Genomic DNA, 22,254 nt, shown 5'->3' on the forward strand with positions numbered 1-22,254 from the left:
AGAGTATTTCTCTCTACTTATATATTAAATGACAGTTCTGTATTTTCAGTACATAGATCATCTTGATGCCAGCTTCTCATATTAAAGTCCTCCAAGATTCTTTAAACTAGCCTTTCAGTTTCAACAGGATATGAAAGATCTCAAAAGATTGAGATCCAACTGTTACACTTGATGTGATATATGAGGCTGGATATTCTCATTTCAATTAGTATCAACACACTGGTCTGCACTCCAGTGTCTTCGCGCCATAAAAATGTGGAAGATGAAGATGACGTGATTATACTGATTATATAGATGATTGAACCCACAGCTGTTGCCACCATCAACCAAACCGCAGATTTTAATGAAGACATATTTTTGTGAAACAACCAACAAGAAATACAATGTGAGGTCTTATTAAACTTCCTACTATCTGCCCCATATGGCTATTGGATGTTTTTTTCATCAAGGGACAAATCAATCATGTTGGAGATGTTTTAATGAGCCATTGCGTTGAACAAGGAAACAATATATAAAACCAGCCACACTATTTCAAGCTGGGATTGAGCAACTCACGCTGCAGTAAACATTAATAAGGCCTTTTTTGTTCTGTCTTATGTTGTGATTTATGTACTCCATATTATGGTTTGGTTTTTTTCAAAACCACAAACATTCTTTTCACGAATTGTTATGGGCTCAATGTCTGCATTCCCACTAAACAATGTAGAAAGAATTCACAGTTCATTGAGTACATACTATTTACACACACACACACACAATGAGGAAAACAATGTATATCAAACTTCATGTCAGTGCAAAACTGAATCGTGCTTATGGGACATTTGGCAGTGGTATACTGTGACTTCACACCCACACTCATCCTGTTGAAGACCACAAGCAGGCATAAATTAATGACCCACGTTGGTATTGTGGTTGGGGTAATTGTTCTAGCCTTAATAAAAAGATAGATTTGAAATCTAGATTAAAAACCTATGTCAAACTGAACTACTTTTGAATAGTATAAAATCTCCTAATGCTCCCTATGTAGTGATGTACAACAGACAAGGAAACTATGTGGTGCCTGTGAAGTATCTCTTGGCAAATGAGCCCTTTTTACAAATGTGGCCAAACTCCACAAGAGAGGCCTTTATACTGCAGCAGTAGGGTATAAGTTATGGGAAGCTGAGAGGTTGATTCATTGCCAGGGTGACAAGATCCCAACAAAATATGGGACAAAGTGTATGCTTGTGTGGGACAATGTGGGACACGTTAGCAATGCTGAAAGGTAGATATAATGTCTGTCTAACTTTAACTTTCAACCTTAGCTTTTAACATCACTTTGCTTTACCCTCTGGTTGATTCAGTAGCAAATAATAGACTATGTTGCAGGTCAGGCCTTTAATATGTGAATGGCTTAAATGTATTTTATCACACTAAATACAGGAAATACAGTAAGCATAAAAGGAAGTTAAAGTTTCACAGTTATTAATGTGGTCTTGTGCCATAGTCGCCTCCCAACGGCTTCACCCAGTAGTTTCCCAGTCTTTGCTGTTGCTGCATTCCCTTTTCTTTGTAATAATATCATTTCCATTATATTTCACACCTCAATTTGCATAGCTTGTAACTTTGTGGTGAGTCTCAAGTTTCCCAAACAGGTTAACCTGCACTTGACCCATGTGTGCTCAGTCTGACTGGCATCAAACACGGTCCTGTGATGACAGCCACTAGATAAAAACGAGATGTGAGAAAAGCGTCTGTCCAGCAGCGATTGGATTTTTGAAAACTAGATCTAATCAAAATGTGGGACCTTGTCTCAACATGTGGGATGTGGGAATAAAAATGTTGTGCAGTCCCCGCACAACGTGAGACACCTGGTCACCCTATTGCCAGGCAAATGCAAGGTACTACAACTACAAACCCTATTTTTTACCGTGTTAATGTTTCTGTGTGGCTCAAATGATACCCAATTATATTATAAAGAAATATGCATGCACCTGATCCTGATCATCAGAAACTCATGTCATGTTAGTTGACAGTGCTGCCAAGTTTAAACAGTTTGTAACATTAATAGTAGAAATACTTATACTATAGGTCTATAGCCACAGCTATTATCCTGACTTAAAGGCAAGCATATGTGCATTGCTGTCCTGAAATAAATCACTGCCAGAATGTAATCACAGTTCTGCCAAAGGCTACTCATGTGATGGCCATGAGGATTTCCAGAGAATCAGTCATAAAAAAACATCCTCATGAGATAATAATAGAGGACTGAATACCTTTAAAGTTATGTCATCAGACCAATCAGGTTGATGTGTTATAATCTCATCACACATCATGTTCCTGGTAAACAAAACTACAGACATATACATACAGCATTCACAGCGTGCTCGTGAGTACCAACACCTATTCAGTAGAATAGTGGCCCCTGGTGGCTGTTTTGCTGAAGTGCAAGGCTAACTATCCCCTATTTCCACTACTTGTCCACCTCGAGATTTAGCCATTTACTAAAACACAAGTGTGTCAAGATGAATATAACTTTAGCATAACGCAAAGGACATGCTCTCACTGAATTAAAACACACGCCTCACAAAGAAACGTTGCTTCCGCAGCACAGGGCACTCCAGTAAGTCTGCATTTCCAACAGATTGAATCGCTTTCTACAAATGTGTGCTAACGTTAGCTACATTAGCAAACAAGGAGTGTAGCTAGTTGCTAACGTTACCGGCTGCACGGACGACCAGCGGGGCTTTCTCTAACACACAGTCCGTTTTATATGGTTGTTCACACTAGCTCCATGTGGTTTTCTCAAATGGTGGGCAAACAGTTAGAGACAGCAGTAGGTGCAGACGGTCTGCTAACCCACATTAGCACAACGAGCTAGTGCTAGCTCTGGGCATTAGCACTAGCCGGCTAATTCGATGCTAAGTCCCATCACAACTGTCCATGGGAGCATGTGATCATATGATGTGTATAATATGTTCTTCTTCACAGGCAGCCATGTCAGGGATTAAAAGGAAAATAGAAGGCATTGATCCTGACTATGAGGACATTTCGCTGGTCCAAAATAGTAAGAGAAACAAAGCGGTTGAACATAATGGTAAGTTCCTGCTCTGAACCCTGAGACAGCTCACCTGCTTTACATGTTGTGACAGCTAACAGGTACTGTACTCAGGTGATCCTGGGTCTAACATATGATCCTCCTGCTTTCTCAGCCCGGGAAGCAGCAGTGCAGAAGATTGAGACCATCATCCGAGAGCAGTTTTCGTTGGAGATGAAGAACAAAGAGCATGAGATAGATGTGATAAGTCAGGTATCAGAATGACACTTCTTTTTCATTCAACTTTATTTCTCTTGTTTTCTATCAGTAATGCAGAAAATGCTTTGACGCAGACTGTAAGTTAATTTTGTTATATGTTTGCAGTATAAAGCAGACTACTTTCATTCTTCGTTGTTTTTCATTTCGCAGCGACTCAATGAAGCCCGGAGGATGATGGACAAGCTGAGGGCATGTATAGTGGCCAATTACTATGCCAATGCTGGAATGTCAAAGCACCCAGAGGTAAATCGTTACACATTCATACACAGACAGACAGACTGCTCTCAGGTATTGTACAGTAGCAGCAACCGCCATGTCCTCTGTGTCCTAGCATGCATCTAAGAGTGACCCTGCAGTGCTGAACCATCCAGCCATCCGCCGGTTCCTGGAGTCCCCATCCCGTTCCTCTTCCCCTCTCAACCAAGGCTCTGAGACTCAATCTCTGGTGCACTCAGAGTCAGAGTCCCTCTCGCAGCAAGGAGAGGGAGCTGACCGGGATGGAGAGGGAGCATGGAGAGAGGACGGCAGCCGGCAGGAGCGCAGACCTGGACGCAATACGGGCAAAGTGAGTTCAGCTCTGAAAGATGACTGGGTCGTTGATTATTTAATGAATGCAAAGCGGGTATCAGCATTAATCTTGCATCTTTATATTTCATCAAGCCTGTTTTGTTCTCCATTGTTTGTCATAGGATACATTTGGTGTGCCATTGTCCATTGGAGCGGAGCAGAGGGTGACATACCACACTACCGGAAACGAGGCCTCTAGGCTCTATGCAAAGAAGACAATTGTAGTGGGGAATGTGTCCAAGTACGTAACCAAGCTAGGCAAATGTTTCTTCTCACTCAGTCATTATTCTGACTTTGCATGTTGTAGAGCAGGTCTTTCCAGTCTGGAAGTTAGGGGGTCATGAGACTGTTATATCATAGAAGAAAACATCCCATTTGTCCTTTTCCTTCTTCTTCACATTTTGGTTGTTTTTTAGTGTTTCAGATCACAAATAGACATCCCTTTATTTTAATAAGTGAGAATGTTTGAAAACCACAACCATGCAATCATAACATCAAAGTTTGTATTTTCATCAATCTCTCTTAAAACTGTAGGCATGATATTTTTCTAAATCTGTTGATACTGCCTGTTTTTCATTGTTGAAAACAGTGAAGGGATTTTAGTCATAGATAGTAATATCACTTCAAGTACAGAGTGACCAGATGTTTTAAAAGGAGTTTAAAAGTTTGACAACAGCTGAGAGTTATGAATGGATTTTAAGCCATACACTTACTTAAAGGGCCTCCACACCAAGAATGATAACTGTAACATTAACTATAAATATATAGCTAGTGGACGGCAGAGTCAAAGGATGGCAACGCTTGTAACAGAGTGTTTGATTCTCCCAACTCTTGCTTATTCACTCTGTCAACCCAACCAGTTTGTTTGTTTCACAATAAATACATTTTCCTAAGCTGCACACATAGCTTGAGCGCGTAGTGCATGCTTGGGAATGCTTCTCACATCATTATAGTTATTGTTATAGTTACTGTTCTTAGTGTGGATGGCCCTTTAAGCTTTGGACACAAAGTTACCCTTGATACATATGTTCTATTAATTTAAACATTCGAATCCATTGAAATACACGTGTGGCACAGAAAATAACTAAAATTTGAATGATTTGGCTGAAGTTGACAAGACTATGAGGAAAAACTCACAGATAAATGTGTTTGTTGATATGTGAAAGCTTTAACGAAAAACATTACATGAAGTAAGCACTATAGGGATTGTTTTTTTGATTTAAGTTACTCTCCAAAACAGGTGTGCCTCTTCCTCAGTAGTTTTGAATGTTTGTGTTTTTAAAGCCCAGCCTCTTACCTGAGTTTACCTTGTTTTTGCTTGACTGTGCACTAAAGAGCTGAACCACAGTTGAGTTTAATTTGGTGTTGCTACAAGCCCAGTCTTGATCAGTTTGATCAAGACTGCTTTTTTACTGAACTTATTTTCCCCTGGGCCTGTTCCCTTTAGTGGATCTAGATAACTGACAGTTCAGAGAGACAACTTGGTTCAGTGTAACACGAAGCACATGTTAATTCTAGGAAGATTGATTGACAAGGCCCTCAGTGTATCTCATGCACACGTCTCGGAGGGTTTAAAGTGATTTCTCATGTGCGTAGTTGTACATAATTAAAGACTTAAACCGGACACAGCAGTCATAGACCGTTAATAAAAGATAAATGGTATTAGAGGAGTTTAAGTTGGTCTAGACAACTGATCACTCATTTAATGTATTTCATTCTCTGACAGGTTCTTTTTTAAGCTCTTTTAAGGTGTTTGCACTAAATGTTCATGACTTATTTCTAATATTTATCCGTTTTAAATTTAAGTTTCGTCCGTGACCCATGCTGCCAGTCTTCCCATAATCCTCTCTTCTTACTTCTTATCCCTTAATGTAGGTTCTAGTGAAATAAAAAGGAAAAAGGCTTCTTTACAATCTCACCTGCCCACCTGCTACTACCGCTTTACTTGCTTTCCTACTTGTATAGTGTTTTCCCATATCCCTTACGTTGTCTTGCACTACATGTTTATTCCCTCTGGTTGTTTTTCCTCTTTGTCTCTCAACCTCAGGTACATTCCCCCAGATAAGCGGGAAGAAAATGACCAATCGACCCATAAGTGGATGGTGTACGTTAGGGGCTCCAGGAGGGAACCGAGCATCGACCACTTTGTAAAGAAAGTCTGGTTCTTCTTGCATCCCAGCTACAAACCCAATGACCTAGTGGAAGTCAGGTTTGTGCCGATCTGTTTTTCTACATATTAAAACACATCAGTCATGTACACCTCTTTTGTAAAAAAAAACAAAATGTTTTATGTGGTTACCTCAGGCAACAATAGTCAGAGAAACGGGGACAAGCTTGTTCCAATAAGATTTTCCCTCACAGTGTTGTGTTTCCCATAGCCACAATGTTTACTTCTAACCTTAAATTATTATTCTAGGTCAGTACTTTGCCCCACCCCTTTCTATGCACCACTTGCCAAACTGAAAGAAGTGGGGAAATAATTTTGAATAATAACACCTAGATGCGTAAGAGACTGTCTTTATCATCAGCTGTGTTTAATTCACAACAACTTTCAAATCAGCCTCTAAGTGCCAAAACAGTTGGCTGATATTCACATTGTATAAACACAGAATAAGAAGTAAACAGACCTTTAGGAAAATCCTTTAACAAACAGTGCCCCCTTGTGGATATTTGATGATTCAGAAAGTGAAAAACAATATTGGTCTCTCTCAGTGATACTTAATCCAGCTCAGTCTTGCTCGTGGCTAGTAGTTATGCATACATACAATATTCATTATGCAGATTGTACACACACATCATTAGGTGGGGTCTGTGACGTCATTTAAGCATATAATGAGTCACACTATATGTCAACTGCGACATGACTAATAGTGGACACACCTTAATTATAAACACGGTGTAGTCACTCACAACGTGTGTTTGCGTTAGCCCAGAGCACTGCGGTGTGTAGATTGGTGTTCATTTAGGAATCACTTAGAAGGAGAAAAAGTTTTGCCCCCTGGTTCTGCGGTTAAGATATCTCATTTTAGATTTTATCCTCTAAAAGTGGCAAAGGATTTAAGTTTGCCCATGGCTTCTGAATAAATGATCCCCTTCATCAGTCAGCAATCCTTATCCTGAGCCGTAGCCTCCTGGCTGTTTAAGCTGACAAGGCGCTCATGTTGCTGTAGCAGCCGCTCATAAGCTGTCCCTGACTGACTCAAGTCTTCATTCCCACTGAACCCCTCACAGGCCCAGTGCTGACTCTCGACACAGCCTGAATGTATATGAAGAGATGAATGAAAGAGTGGAAAAACAAAAGTGCATCGCTCACAGGGTATACTTGAACAGACACATAATATGCATGCACAAACACATGCCCTTGTAAATGCTGGCATGAATTAGCTTCTGTTATGTGGGGATGGAAACCTCAAACTTCAAAGGGGCGCAAGAAGAGAGCCCTTCAAGTCATTGATTTTAGGAGATTATTAACTCCGTATGAGTCAGAAGCCAGGATGGGATCTTACAGAGTCACGGTGATGCATCCTCTGCAGATTCTTTTCCTCCACATTTGTATTTTGATGACGTTACATAAGGGCTTTTGAATGTGTCTGTTCTCAGTGAGCCTCCCTTTCATTTAACACGTCGTGGTTGGGGTGAGTTTCCTGTGAGGATCCAGATCCACTTCAAAGACCCTCGCAACAAACGTATTGACATCATCCACCAGCTAAAGGTCAGAGCAGATGATAGACCGCATTATCACTCCGCTGAGACACACTATTTTTCCACAGATCGTTTTAACTGAGCCTCTTATAGACGTCCTGATGTGTCTATGATGTCCTTTATGTTTGTGGTGACTTTTGTACTGCCACTGGTATATTGCACATTAGATACTCATAAACATGTATTGTCCCTGCAAGTTTGTTACCTTTACCTACTTAATTAGTGGACACATTACCATAAATACAGACAATACAGGATTCAGATAAACACAAGACAAGAACATAAAACTAACGTTAAAGTGAAATAAAATTTTCCATTGCAGGAACTTTGGCATAATTAGCAGCTACGTTGCTGTAGGCATACTGCGTTTTACAACTGGATAATAAAACCTCATGAGAAATTAAAATAGTTAAAATTTGTCATTATTATGATGATTATTATTATGCAAGCATCTATAATTTAGAGGACTTTACAACTAAGAATAGTGATTATAACTCAGCTTTCTAGTTGACTACCCTTACTTTATAACCTAAACTTCATAAAAGTCTTCATTTGGACCTCTCTGTTCTTTTCCTATAGCTGGACAGAACATACACTGGGCTGCAGACACTTGGGGCAGAAACTGTAAGTTATAAATGTTCACTCTTTTTCCTGCAGTGACTTTTTTTGAGTTTAATCTGACGATGAGCTATATTTGTTCCAGGTGGTTGATGTTGAGCTCCATAGGAATTCTCTTGGGGAGGACTACATCCCTCAGCCCTCTTCCTCCAAGGTGACTCACAGAGCAGCCAGCCCCATGTTGACTGCCTCCCTGACCCAAAGTTATGGACGCTCCAGTTCTCCCGTCTCACATGATCCCAGCGTAGACAAAGGTACACACAAACATTTACCCTTTTTAAACATGATCATTAAAAAGTATATTTACATTTTATCAAATAAATATTTTAGCATGTTCTTCCCTCAAACCAGATTGGACCAGCTTTCAGTGGTGTCATGGTCTCTCTTGAATTAAAAACCTTGTACAGGATACATTGTATTGTTACATCTGTAATTCTCAACTGAAATAAAGTTTTGCATGTTCCTTTTAGGTTTCATCAAAGCAGAGACGGGGAGGTCTGCAGGTGGCCATAGCTCCGGCCTCACCGCTGGTGAACGGACCCCAACCCGACCCAAAGCTGGTGACAGGATCACTCTGGGTTCCCATGGTAACTCGGCCTTCCAGCCCATTACAGCAAGCTGTAAGATTGTCCCACAGGGACAGCCACCCAGCCCCGCTGAGTCTCCCGGAAAATCATTCCAACCAATCACCATGAGCTGTAAAATAGTTTCAGGTAAATGTCTCCACCCTGTGGTCATTTCACAGTGTTTCTAAAGAATTGTTTATAACTTTGCATGCTGATTTCTTCTTAAATAATAATTTTGTGAAATTTGATTTTCACTCAGAATTCAGAATTTTAACACCTTTTCTTCTGATAATTTTGTCAAACATCCTACATTCAAAACAAAATGGAAAATTCAGATTTTATGTAGCTAAAATATATGCTTATTGACAGCCAACACTTAACTTTATAGATATTAACCTCTTTTTGTTTTGTCAGATTTTTAATAATCACAATATTGTTCTGTCTTGGATATTTTGCACACTTTATTACTTGGTGCCAATTCTTTACTTGGTGTTATTATTTCAAATGCAGTCATTGTTAGCTATATGCTGCTGTACTACTCAGTAGGGAGCAAGACGTCTCATTATTTTACAGTGTGTCTACCTAATCTAAATTCTCTAATTATGCTTCATGGATAGTATAGTTTGGGCCAAATTTCTACAAGTTGAGTTATGGCTGCTTTACAAGCAGTGATGTGAGTCACATCACTTGTGGGCTGGTGGCACAAAGGCCACTAAGAGGGGAAAGGAAAGATGTCATTTTACATGTTCATATATCACATAACATTTTTCACATATTCAGACTGTTACCCGCCAGCTAAGCAAGTGATTTGTTTATTTGTTATTAACATCGTTAAAGACAATTATTCATGTAATCGCCTTTGCACTTTTTCCCCCACAGGGTCTCCCATCTCCACCCCAAGCCACTCCCCACTGCCTCGCACACCCACCGCCTCCACCCCTGTCCACAGCAAGCAGAGCTCTTCGTCAGTGCTCAACAACCCTTATATCATTGTTGACAAGCCAGGCCAGGTGATTGGCATGGCTGCCTCATCCGCCGCCTCCACAGGTACACATCTCCTACTCAGTGTCAAAGTGCTGCTTGAAATCGGAAGTGGACCTGCAGCAAAATCGGGAACCAGTGTCTGAGCCGCCCACATAGAATATAAAAATGGCAGTGAGGATTGTACTCTGTAGTGGAACAGATGATGAACAATACCCTCTAGACTTTTTCTCTTTTTTGGTACTTTTTTTCTTGCTCGTCCTCTTTTACCCCCTTATACTTTCTTATCTAGCTCTTTGTACTCCCTCCCTCTTGGTTTCTGTGTCTCTCTCTGTCCCTGTCTCTCCTTTGTCCCTGTTTTGCACTCAAAGTATGACGTGTGGTGAGCCAGCAGGATGGGTGCTAGATGAGAGGTTACCATGGTGACTGAGCTGCTGTGTTTCATTGCCAGATTAGGATGATGAGACCCCACAAAAACATTTGGTGTGTGTGTGTGTGTGTGTGTGTGTGTGTGTGTGTGGTTCCCATAAACAAAGCATGCAATCATCTTGAAAAATGATAGTTCACTGTCAGGTCAAGCAAAATGTGCACTTTATGTGTGTCACCCATCAAAGAGCAGAGTCATCTTGCATCACCAATGCTGTTGTATTTTCTTCTTCACATCAGCAGCCTCAGTTCCACTTAGGGACTCTTTCCCCTAGATTGCTCACTCTCTCTCATCCACTCAGCCACTCCCACACTTCCTCCACAAATGCACAGCTCAACCAGATCTGGCAGCAGGGCTGGAGTGCTATTAAGTGATGTTTTATCAAGCTGGATGAGGTTGATGTGGGTGTTGTGGCTGATGTGGGTGTTGTGGCTGATTCACTGGCCCTGGGATAAAACAAATTTTAATGTAAGGAATGAAACTTTAGCAGCGCTCAGCTCTGTGAGTGGATGCAGCAGCCAAAGTTCGGCTTCAACACCCACGCTGAGTAACTCCGGCATGAAACTGCCACCTTGCACCACAATGTTCTTGATGTCTGTGGAAAAGGATGGCAGGAACTGCAGTGAGCCACCACCAGTACAGTCATCTCTCCATGATTTATTCTGTGTATTTCTGTGTAAATTACTCCACAGGAAGCCCCTCCGCCAAACAGTCTGCTGCTCAAGGCACTCGCTCACCAGCCCCCAAAGTTCACACAGGCACCTTCCTCTCCTCAGGGGTGAAGGTGAGTCTTAATAGTGTCACTCTTTAACATGAAGTCTTGAACTAGTCTAGTCTAGAAAGTCTTTTTACTGATCTGTTCCCACCACTGTGAAGACTGTCCCTGTAGTATCTTTATCTTTAACAAAGCAGGGTGGTATTAATAGTAGGACACGGTGCTATCTTCAGCAGATGTGTGTGCCTTGGCAAGCTATTTAAATGGGACATCACTCTGAAGATAGGAGGGGGTGCAGGGAGCTTTGCAGAGAGAATTGCATGGTTTCTGTTTCACTCAGTGTCAATACCCCGCTGGAAAAATCCTCCCACTCCCACTTGCTCATCATCTCATCATTATCCATAAAAAATGAAATACCCTTTCACTTAAAATTTCTGTTTTAACACAGTGGTACTCTGATTCTACAGTTGTCTGTGTTGTATGCTTCTGCTATTTGCTGTAGTACTAAAGGCCAGGGCAGATGGGGACAGATGGGGAATATGAAAACATTTCCTTGATGAATAAATGATGATGCTGATTTTCAAAAATCTGTTTTATCTCTTCTCACTGCTCTGCTATCAGTAGCCTGTTGAAAAAAAAGTAAGGTGAACTTAACATTACGGTCAAAATGCATCATATTAATGACTAAATGATGTGTTTTTAATTAAAGATGTAAAATGTACACCAATTATAACAGCTGCAATATTTACAACCTGTTGTGGTTTCAAGGCAGTGTGGCCCTGCTGTTACAATCCTTCTCTCCATGTGCACTCACTTCTTGTGCAGGTTATTATCAAGCAGGAGCCAGGGGAAGTTTCAACACAGCAGCAGCAGATGGTTTCCACAGTAACCAGCCAGCAGCAACCTGCCGCTACAGCAGCACACCAGTTTGTCGCAGTGAAAGGAGGTCACATGATCTCTATGTCAGCCCAGAAACAGGCAGGAGGGGCCACAGGGGCCACAACTAGCAAGGTCAGTCTGTTTTGCATATACCACACTCTTAGCCAGAAGCACATCAAACATTTACATATTAATAGTGATATATATATTGTCAAAAGTTACAGTCATTAAAAAAACTGTATTTGCCACTTTTCTAGATGTTGGGCATTCCTGTTAGCTCAACGCTCCAGTCTGCAGTCAAACAGGTGGCCATCAGCAGTGGACAGATTCTGGTTGCCAAGGGCAACCCTGCTGTCTCCAAGGTGATGGGTGGGAAGCAGGTTTTGGCTCAGGGAGTTGCTAAAGCCATCGTCAGTGGAGCCAGTGCCCTCTCTGGTCAGCAGGCTGTTGCCAAGGCGGCTGGTGGTTCAAGTGGAAAGAGTGGAGGTCAGAGTTCACCCACATACAAGTGCATATGATGCACATGTAACACTAAGGCTGCACATGTAATTGTGCAATTATTAAAATAATTTTAAATTCACAACAAATTTAACAGGTTATGCACAATTTAGAAAGTTCTATATTTGGTAACTGTTGTGTTAACAATTATTCAGAAAAATCATTTTCTGATGGAAAGTCACAAAGCTAGTATACACAAGTTTGTACTTGTAAAATGTGTTAATATTGTATATTTAGATCAATTTCCTTTTCCAAAATGGGCACTAACATTTTTAGACGTGGGTGAATAATTGTTTTTCTTTGTCCTTAGTGATGGCTACTCTTCAGCTGCCAGCCAACAATCTGGCCAATCTGGCCAATTTGCCTCCAGGCACCAAACTCTACCTGACCACCAACAGTAAGAACCCCTCGGGAAAGGGCAAGCTGCTCCTCATCCCACAGGGAGCAATCCTCCGAGCCTCCAGTGCAAGTGAGACATTCCACATTCTATATTAATCTTTTTAAATACAGACATAATAACCATTTAGCCATTTCCCCCTCCCTTCTTCATACTGGGTTTCAGTCACATACTTGACACACTCAGGTCAAGCTCTTGGAGGTGCTGGGTTTTAAGACCAGGGGAAATTTTAAGAATGTTTCGTTGGATTGTCCACCTTCCAACCTGATACTCTGTGACACTGTACAACAGCAGATAACTTGTTGGGGTTAAACTGGGCTTCCTGCACAAATACTCTAGTGGACACATTGTAGAAAGACAGCATTAGCAACATTAAGGCCACAAACAGGCCTGTAACACTAAAAGTACAATCATCATCAAATAAAATACATTCTCCTTTTATAAAAAGTGTATAAAAAAATAAACTACATTGTCTTCAGTTCAAGCCCATATAATAATTTAAGTGCAGAAAACCTGAGATAGTTTAGCATCTTTCTATGCACACTTATTTCTTAGCAGACATCTAGTATCACATGTTGTGAGAGGAATGTAATTTTGTTTTCCTCGTGTGTATCTTCGATGGATGTTTGAGATTGGCAGCTTTGGAAATGTTCTGAGACTAACTGAAACTAATACATGAGTCTGTAGGCGACTCAGTATCCAGGGTTAGCAGCCCGGCCAAATGACTTTCGCCCTGACATTTTCCTCCATGCCTCAAGCTGAAGCCAGCTTTATTAAAAATGTTGTTGCTCTCGGCTCACCATAAAGTTTGGGGAAAAGTAAGAAACCCACTTCTGAAGGGATTTACAGATTGTGACTGCTACACTGCCTTCTCGACAAAGTCATGTATTTCTTTCCACAGTTTATTTAATGTGTAGTGCGAGCCATAATATCTCACACACCACTCTTTTTTTATTTTTTGAAATTACTCAACTTAATGTTTGAAGAAATGAAATGAATAGAAGGGGAGCCGCGATTTGTAATAAAGAATAACCGGATTGTTTATCAGATTTGAGACTGATGTTGTACGTGGCTGTCTGTAATTTAGGTCAGCAGTCCCAGAGCAGCTCGTCGGCAGGCGCTGGGGGCTCTCAGACCTCCTCCTCCTCTTCCTCTTCCAGCAGTCTGCCTTCCAACCTCTCCTACACGTCCTATATCCTTAAACAGACCCCACAGGTGGGTAGAAATCCATTTAAATATATGATACAAACCTTAGAGGCATGCATACTCTTATATATAGTATAAAAATAACCTCTTTTGATGTTGTTTCTTTGTTGTGGATTCTCATATTTCTTCATCAGAGCATTGGTTTTTATTTGCTGGCATGTTTTGAGCCGTGTTTAAATTGGAAAGTGCGTTAACATGATCCATTTTACACTCATCACAGTTACAAAAACTGACCTTAGATTTTATTCATTAAAAAAAAAACATGACAAGACTTGCATGCGCAGTGTGCAAATGGGGTTTCTTTTCCTTGGTGACTCACAGATTTTTGTATTCCTTTAGAGACGTTGAGCCTGGTGTGTTCTTAATTAGATACATTCATTATAGCAGCATTGATTCTGCAGTCAGCTTTAGAACAATGCTGTCTGTGCATTTAGCCTGCAGCATATAATGAAGTTATCTGCAGAGGTAGTTTCTTCCTACATTTAAAGTAAGGATCTAGGCTGTGTTTCCTAATAGTGATCAATCTTCAAGGTTAAGAGTGATTTTAACAAATGTGCTTAAATGTAGTGTAAGTAAAGTAAAGTATAGCTCGTTAAACAGCTAAAGAAAGCTAATTGAAAAAAAGATGCATTTTATGTGCTAAGCGTTGTAATACCTTGGAAATTATGAAAATGTACTCTAATGTACTGTACAGCATAATATTGGTTAGATGTTATTTTGGCTTTAAGATTGGTATAAAACGGAAACAGCACCCCGTTCAGTGTACTCATTTTGTGTGGTTTCCCTAGCTTATTAAATTCAAAGTCAGTGAAACTGTCATGGTCTAAGTCTACCCTGTCCCTAACCTTGCTTGTCCATTTCACCCAGGGAACTTTTCTGGTTGGCCAGCCGGCACAAGGTTCGGGAAAGCAGGGAGGTTCTTCAGCAGGTCATGCATCATCATCTCCAGCAACTGTTACCCAGCAGGCCATTCGGGTGACAGCTGGACAGAAGGCGGCCATCCTGGCTCAGGTCAGTGCGGGTAACAAGACTGAGGGCAGGACTGTTGAGGCTGTTGTAGTTGCCACTGTCTTTACTGTTTCACAAGCACTAACAGCGCGGTTTTGAAACAGTTAAGAGTTACAAGCACTGTCTGGTCTGTCTTTGGGGTATAAATCACTGAGGATCTTCCAGGACAGTGACCGGTAAAGCTTTGAGAGTGAGACTCCTTAAAGACCTCCTTCAGTGTTTGCCAGCGCTTTTGTTCTTCCTTACTCACCCCTGGCTGTCCTGTTTACTCTTCTCACTGAAATATCGATTATTTTTCTTTTCTTCAACCTCATTCTTTCTCACTGCTTCACACCACTTCTCACATAAACTGTGTTGGCTGCGCTCTTGACTTATCATCACTTATCATGTCCTCGGCTGCTCAGTAAAGTCTCAACATTACACGGAGTACAGGAAGAAACAGGGTTAAGGGTTATATGCATATAATAACTATAATAGCCTCTTGAACAGGTTGTGTATGGGTTTACAATGACCAAGTCAAAGGGTTGTGTAGGTTCTTAAAAATTGCCATTACAAGTCCTATCTAATTTTGGAGTTTACAGGTTAAACTCATGTTTTAAATGCTTACATATTTAGTGCTGTCTTTTTGAAAAACCTTGGAGTGATCGTAGCGAGCCCATTAGTATTTTCATGATAACAATTTTAGGACAGTTAACCATTTGTGTTACCTGCCTGATCTACCAGCCATCCTGGACGTAGCTGTCATACTGTTTAAATGGCTTTATGAGTGTTGCCTGATTGTTAGATTAGGACTAATGATTATTAGGATTTTGGCAGAAATCAGAGTGAGCAATTATGGCTATATAATTAACCTCATTATGATTACCAATAATTCACCTCATTCCTAAAATGCTGTTTTTACTTCCTTCAGTTAATAAGCTTGATCAGATGTGTGATTTAAATTTTCTCAGAAGAAAAAAAAAAGCTAATTTCAGATGCTTATAAATACTATAACATATACTAGGTTTCTATTGTAGCCTGTTTTCACCCAAAGACCTAAATTCACTTTCTATCACTGACAGGTGGTGGGTGGCTCCCAGGGTGCACAGGTGAAGCTGTCTGATGGCTCTGTTAAGACGGTAACAGCGGCAGTAGCGGGCCACTTGTCCAAGCCAGGGACGACCACATTGAGGATGACAGGCGGAGTCATCACTGCCGCTAGCTCCACCCCCAGCTCTGTCAGCGCTGCAGCAGCAGCAGCCAGCCAACAACAGGCTAGTTTCACAGACTTTTCTCTGTTATTCTTCCTGACAGCTGGTTTAAAATTACTTTTGAAAAGAAACAAACAGCAGTTACACAAAAAATAGATTTTAATTATTTATCTAATGCTTGCAAACTGGTTATTTTGTTCCAGAGTACCCCAAATTGCTTTCCATTATTATTAATTACATTTCCACTAAATTCAGTTTAATGTAAAAAAAATAAAATAAATACAATTATTCATATTTCCCAATCACAAAAACTAATTAGTGATTTGAGGATTATTTTTGTAAAGTTAGATGCTTTTGCATAAGGAATCATCTCTGTTTATGAAATTTCATTGTTTTTCCCCAAATTTGGTGTGTACTGATTTGACACTGCAATATGAATAGATGGAAAAACAGTGTGAGTGCATTAGCAAGGTCAGTGTTGTATTTTTCAGAGAGAGCAGAGTGTTTGGATGGTGTATGAAGAGCCCTAAGCAGTTCATCAGCAGTGGTCTGGGTGATTACAGCTTTGGAGTCAGTGGCCAGGCCTCATTAACTTGAGAAATGGAAACACACAAAAAGACTTCCTAGAGGCTCCAGCACGCAAAAATAAATATGTAGACAGTATGTAACAGAGAAAAACACTCACTGCTCTATAGATGTTGAGGCAAACACAGAAGAGGAATGCATCACAGCTTTTCAGAAAGTTTAGGAGAAACAACCCTTTCAGGACTTTTAATTAAATTATGAGGAATCTACGTGAGAGGAATTGACTCTTTTGTCTTTGAGAATTCCATAAAACAAGTGACCTGATCAGCGTGTCTCACTCTGGGAGTTGCACGTTGTGGAAAACAAACATGACAAGAGCAAAGAAAGGTCCTGCCACAGTGAATTTAATTTCCCAAAAAACCCTCTCTATCTTCTAAACACAAGTTTGATTTTTAAATGTATTTGTCACATAATAATTGGCATATCACTTTTACACAACTGCAGAAGGTGAGATGTGTCACCCCATAAAAGAGTGTTTTTTAAATTAAAGTTGTCACCCAAATTAATTTCTTTACTAATTAAATTTCCACTAAATTCAGTTTAATATAAACATTTTATTTTATATTTCCCAGTTAAAAAATAATTGGTGATTTTTGTTTTGTTTTGGTTTGCATAAGGAATTATTCCAGTTGATGTTTTAGCATTTTTGTACAAGTGGGATACATTTGTTTGTTTGCTTGCTTGTTTGTTTGTTTTCAAATTAGTTGACACAATATATCACTGCTTTTTGCCTATGCTGTTACATGGAAAAAAATTTTATGTTACGTTTTAAGCAAACTATAGTAGCAGTGTCACCAGAACAATATCAGTAAGTTAAAACTCTGTCAAGACTCAATGACTTTCCTGTACTTTGGCTTAGTTGGCTGGCATACACAGTGAACGAGAGAAAAATTACAATATTTCCATTTATTTCCTGATTGACAGCTGTGTTTCTTTGTGTTCTGTGCAGACTTGCGATGCCGGGAAGTCTGCCTCTCAGCACCACTCGCTCCTGGTGGCAGCCAACCAAGCGGCAGTAATCAGTGCAGCTAAGAGTGCCAGTGCCGCAGCTGGAGGCAGCCTGTCGAAGACGGCTGTGGCTGCCTTGGTCAAGAGTGCTGGCAACTCTGCCACACTGACAAAGAGCACTGGTTCAACCGGAGCTGTGGTAACAGTCGCCAAAGGCATTACCAACATGCCCGTCATGAGCATGTCCAAGGGAGCGGGGGTGGGGACTGTGGTGGGTGTGCCCAAAAGCAGCGGCACGTCACTGGTCACCGCAGCCTCATTAGTCAGCGGAGTGGCAGCAGGAGGAGGGAAGACGGGTGCCACTCTGTCAGGTATGCAGAGAGACACATCACACTGTGTTTATCACCTGGTTTGAATGTGTATGCACATTTTTAAAATTTTAGTACAGGTCCAGCCACAAATCTTTCGTCATCTGGAATTCATTGTTTTGTTTCCAGGTATGCTGAAGATTCACTCTGGAGGTTCCAGCTCTCAGCAGACAGTCTTAACCATCCCTGCCAACCAGCTCAAGCAGCTGGGAGTTGGCACTGGGTCTGGAGGGCTGCAGACCATACTCATGCCTGTTGGGAAGGGTAAGTTTGCCTGAGACAGCCCTTTGAAGCAAGACACAAACATAAAAGTGTGCAATCCAGGTAGAAAAGCTGCGTTCTCAGCTTCAAAAACACAAGTCACTTCTTAGAGTAGATAAAAGGCGGTAGCAGGAGCATTTGAATGAAACATGAAGCAGCATCGACTTTGATTGCTTTGTTGGTGTGTCACATCTTGCCACCAATGTTGAAATAAAGCAAGGTATTCTCTTAAATGGTTGTAAGACTATAGTAGCTAACAGCAGCTTTATTCAGTTTGTCTTTTTGAATTTCATTTAGCTAATACATAAGACGACACACTGTGATTTGAGACTCTTCTCTGCTGTAAACCGTCTTCCTCCCCTCTCATTTTTCATCTTACTGTTAAGTCTATTTGCCTAATGGGCCATTGATCCATCGTGTGTGTGTGTGTGTGTGTGTTTTTCTTCTGTGTATAGTAGTGTCTAAAGGCCCAGTCTCCAGTACTCCTTCCTCCTCCTCCTCCACCACCCCTGGAGCAGCTGGAGCTGGAACCTCCCCAAGTCCTGCCACCCAGGCATCCCCCTTCCTTGCCCTGCCTCTGGCACAAGGTGAGAGGGGTCCATCCCCACTCCACCCACTTTCTCTCATTCTTTCCCTTTTTCCCTTCCAACATCCATTATCTTCCATTCTGTCATCATTGTTTAATACTAGTGGAAATATAATACTTAGGGTTGGTACTGATTTTTTACTAAATTAAACATTTAACATAACAACATAGAAGAACTCCAAACTAGTAGTGTGGATTTATTGAAATTAATTCTCTTCCACTGTCATTCTCTGCTGCTGCAGTGAAAACAGAGCCAGGAGCTGGCACAGCTGTCACAGCTGGTACATCACCCCCGGTGACTGCTCCTGTCCCCACTTCTGTCCACGTTGCTTCTGCAGCCACTACAGTAAAGCAGGAGCAAGGGGCAGATAACTCTGCACACGACCTCATCAAGTAAGTGCAAGAATAAGTCATGATGCTGCTTAATCGGGAGAGATAATTTATTGTCTGTTAAGAGGAAAGATGCAAGTGCAAAAACAGATTTTTTGCAGAAACAAACACTGAGTCATCAGAGTGAGACAGTGTTTTTACATATATTTATTTTACCACTGCAAGTGTTAACATCGCCATTTATAACTTGCTGAACTCAGTGAAGAATATTGTAGCTTCATTTATTAAAGCTATGATGTAGCTACCACTATACTGTATTAATGGAGGGTTTTAAGAGCTTTCTCTTGCTGGCAGCCATATCAGTGCATATTTTCTGATTGTTCTCCGGACGCTTGTGATTCCCTTCTCAGCACTGAGCACATAGAGACCATGATGCAGCTGCTGACAGCTGTGGTGAAGAAGTTCCCTCTGATTGTGCCAGATAAGAGTGAGTGAGCTTTTCTTCCATTCAGTATGCTGAAAATCCAAGTCCATATATTAAAACAGACTGAAAGTTAATACACTGTTTGTTTGTTTGTTTGTTTGTTTAGCTGAAGACTCCCATCCATTCTGTGCCTCTTCAACAGAACAGTATTATTCCTGGAATATTGGCAAGCGCAGAGCATCAGAGGTGACTTTTCATTGTTGTGTGTGTGCATGATGAATGCTGTACATTATTTTTATTTTTCTTTGCCTTTGAGGGATTTTAAACCCTCTGTGGAGTCAAACTGCTGATATGACAGACGAGCTCTACTAGTGTGTTAGTTAAGATCATTTTTTTGGGAAAAAACTGAAATGGTAAACAAAAATATCTTACAATATTTCAGTAAATCGTGCAAAAAAAAAAAAAACATTCCTGATTGATTCATTGCTGGAAGTTTTTCTAGCATCAGCTGTGAGTATTTGCTGCTCCTCCTCTTATGTGATACTCAACTGAATATCTTTGAGTTTTGGGGTGCTGGACAGCAAAACAAGACGTGTAGATTCTATTTTGGGCTCTAGGAAATAGTTTTTTTTCCCTCCACTATTTCCTGTTATTTCCGCCTGATTCGGTAAATATTCAGCAGATTAATTGTTATATTGGCTACATTTCACTGCTCTGTATGTAGAGCAATTTCCTTCAATAAAGGTTTAATTTAACCTCATTAATATCTCCGAGTGACAGCACCCATTTGCTAGCAGTTACTCTCCAGGCCTAGGGTGAGGGCGTCTGTAATGTTAGAGATAATTTGCATTGTTTGCAGTTTTGTTGTCTGTGTAATCTGTCTTGGTGCTCAGTGCTGGACCCCTGACTCAGCAAGCTTTCTGCTTGCCTCATGTCTCCCCATCTATCTGGTCAGATGTGTATCTCTGCCTGGTTGTCTCCTCTCATCTCCTCCTAATGTGTTCATCAATAGCTCATACAGACCTGCACATGTCGTAGCTGTCTGTTCTCTTTCTCTACTATAAAAGGCAGTCAGGCTATCCCAGATGTGGATATTTATATCTACAGGTCACACATTTACTTAAAGGACAGGGGACTCAAAGCTCATCATTCCATGGTAGGAGGACAGGGTAAAGATAGTGAGCAGGAGAGATTTTATCTGGCCAAATTTATGCACATCAAGTCACAAAATGTTAATCAATGCGAAGCTGTGGACTGTTGCCTAATGTGCAGTTTTGCATAATAGATTTTGGCATGTCTCTGTAGCTTCAGCGAGCGGTGGCAGTAAAGCGGGTCGTCCAGGATGTGCTGGACCGCTCGCCCCGTCTGCAGGCCCTCACCCCCCCGAAGACCAGAGAGGTGGTGCAGTGGTGCCGACAGAGGGGCTTCACGCCACCTGACCTCGAGCCCCAACGCAAGAATGACAACGAGTCCATCGAGGACATCCTCACGCAGATCGACAACGAGCCTGGTGAGTTTATGTGTTTTTGGTGCATAGCTTCTACACAGGGGTTATTTACTTGGGCTTGTTTTTGCGATCTCGCAGTCGATTCTGTTCTGTTTTCAGCAGCTCAGAGTGGATCAATATTTTCCCTTCAAAGTTGCATGTGTGGGTGTAGTTCTTCTGCAGTTACCAGTTGGTCCAGTAATGTGTTTGCAGACCAGCAGTGTGTGAGGGCGGCCAGTGTGCAGCCTCACTGTTTTTGTTTCGCTGTGTTGTTTTATTCACAGTGAGTTCTCATTAATTCTGCCTTTTGTCTCTAAAGGGTGAGAGACGAGGCTGCTTAGCTCAGTGAGTCACACATTTGCCTGAGCCAGACAATTTGATAATCTCTGTTTGTGTTGCGTCTCTGCTTCTTGCACAAATATCTTGATTTTATAATTGTCAGATTGTTGCCAGTACTTAACAGCATCTTTCCTTTTAAGAACGCAGCCACACAAAAAGCCGCTGAGTGAACTACTGAGTTTCTGTTTCTGCTTCTCTCGGACATCGCTGCTTGTGAAATGACGCGTTAAATGTACATGTGAATCTGCCCGCAGAGTGCCCGACGACCCTGAGTAGCTGCGAGGAGCTGGTGCTGCGCTTGGAGCAGATGCAAGCTCTCCTGAAAACTGAACCGGAGGAGGCAGACGACGAAATAGTCGACATCGTCACTGTGACTCCGCCCTGCCAGAAACTAAAGGTCAAAGAGGAGGAGCAAGAGGCTGACGCGGAGCCCAAGTTCTTCCTGGGCCCCTGCAAGTCTGCCCAGTTTGTCAGCGAAACAGCCCAGCAGGTCAGGATCCTATCTGCGGTTTTGAGAGTGAAAATGCAGGAAGAGTTGATAAATCCAACCAATAACATCCTGTTATTTTCTTACAATGTTTATATGATGACTCCTTTGTCTCTCCTAGATCGGGGTAACCTTCCAGCCAGTCGAGGTGGAGAAGAATGTGTTCGCTCCTGTAGTGGAAGCCATGATTCTGAAGGTCGGTCACTATAGAGGCCGGAACAGGACGGGCGGGAAAAAGTCGGCCATTTACAGCAGCCCTCAACATACCCTTGACTAGAATGATGAATATACAGAATGTATAAAATGTACAGCCGCACAGTATTGCGTGTTTCACCTTGTTCTGTACGTGAGAGTGGGTTTCTTTGTGACTAATGGTGTGTGTGTGTGTGTG

General features: G+C 41.4%; 1 protein-coding gene across 2 annotated transcripts in view; it reads left to right on the forward strand.

The window, feature by feature from the left end:
• Positions 1-2,437: 2,437 nt before the first annotated feature.
• yeats2 (YEATS domain containing 2) overlaps positions 2,438-22,254 on the forward strand; it is a 22,631-nt gene continuing 2,814 nt past the window's right edge. The window contains exons 1-28 of one of the 2 annotated variants that reach the window (XM_035670067.1): positions 2,438-2,602; positions 2,971-3,076; positions 3,192-3,289; positions 3,446-3,538; positions 3,627-3,860; positions 3,985-4,103; positions 5,910-6,071; positions 7,463-7,574; positions 8,144-8,188; positions 8,268-8,436; positions 8,653-8,895; positions 9,628-9,795; positions 10,849-10,940; positions 11,697-11,882; positions 12,008-12,236; positions 12,559-12,717; positions 13,733-13,860; positions 14,719-14,862; positions 15,921-16,112; positions 17,584-17,953; positions 18,080-18,214; positions 18,667-18,798; positions 19,040-19,190; positions 19,538-19,614; positions 19,718-19,797; positions 20,857-21,061; positions 21,631-21,866; positions 21,985-22,059. In XM_035670067.1, coding sequence (XP_035525960.1) covers positions 2,977-3,076; positions 3,192-3,289; positions 3,446-3,538; positions 3,627-3,860; positions 3,985-4,103; positions 5,910-6,071; positions 7,463-7,574; positions 8,144-8,188; positions 8,268-8,436; positions 8,653-8,895; positions 9,628-9,795; positions 10,849-10,940; positions 11,697-11,882; positions 12,008-12,236; positions 12,559-12,717; positions 13,733-13,860; positions 14,719-14,862; positions 15,921-16,112; positions 17,584-17,953; positions 18,080-18,214; positions 18,667-18,798; positions 19,040-19,190; positions 19,538-19,614; positions 19,718-19,797; positions 20,857-21,061; positions 21,631-21,866; positions 21,985-22,059 — 4,134 coding nt within the window. In that variant the 5' untranslated portion in view covers positions 2,438-2,602; positions 2,971-2,976. The remainder of the gene's footprint in view (positions 2,603-2,970; positions 3,077-3,191; positions 3,290-3,445; positions 3,539-3,626; positions 3,861-3,984; positions 4,104-5,909; positions 6,072-7,462; positions 7,575-8,143; positions 8,189-8,267; positions 8,437-8,652; positions 8,896-9,627; positions 9,796-10,848; positions 10,941-11,696; positions 11,883-12,007; positions 12,237-12,558; positions 12,718-13,732; positions 13,861-14,718; positions 14,863-15,920; positions 16,113-17,583; positions 17,954-18,079; positions 18,215-18,666; positions 18,799-19,039; positions 19,191-19,537; positions 19,615-19,717; positions 19,798-20,856; positions 21,062-21,630; positions 21,867-21,984; positions 22,060-22,254) is intronic. The other variant, XM_035670068.1, reaches the window with a different exon arrangement.

This window comes from Morone saxatilis, unplaced genomic scaffold (genome assembly GCF_004916995.1).
Source record: "Morone saxatilis isolate NCDOM2014 unplaced genomic scaffold, NCSU_SB_2.0 Contig23, whole genome shotgun sequence".
Classification (NCBI taxonomy): domain Eukaryota; kingdom Metazoa; phylum Chordata; class Actinopteri; family Moronidae; genus Morone; species Morone saxatilis.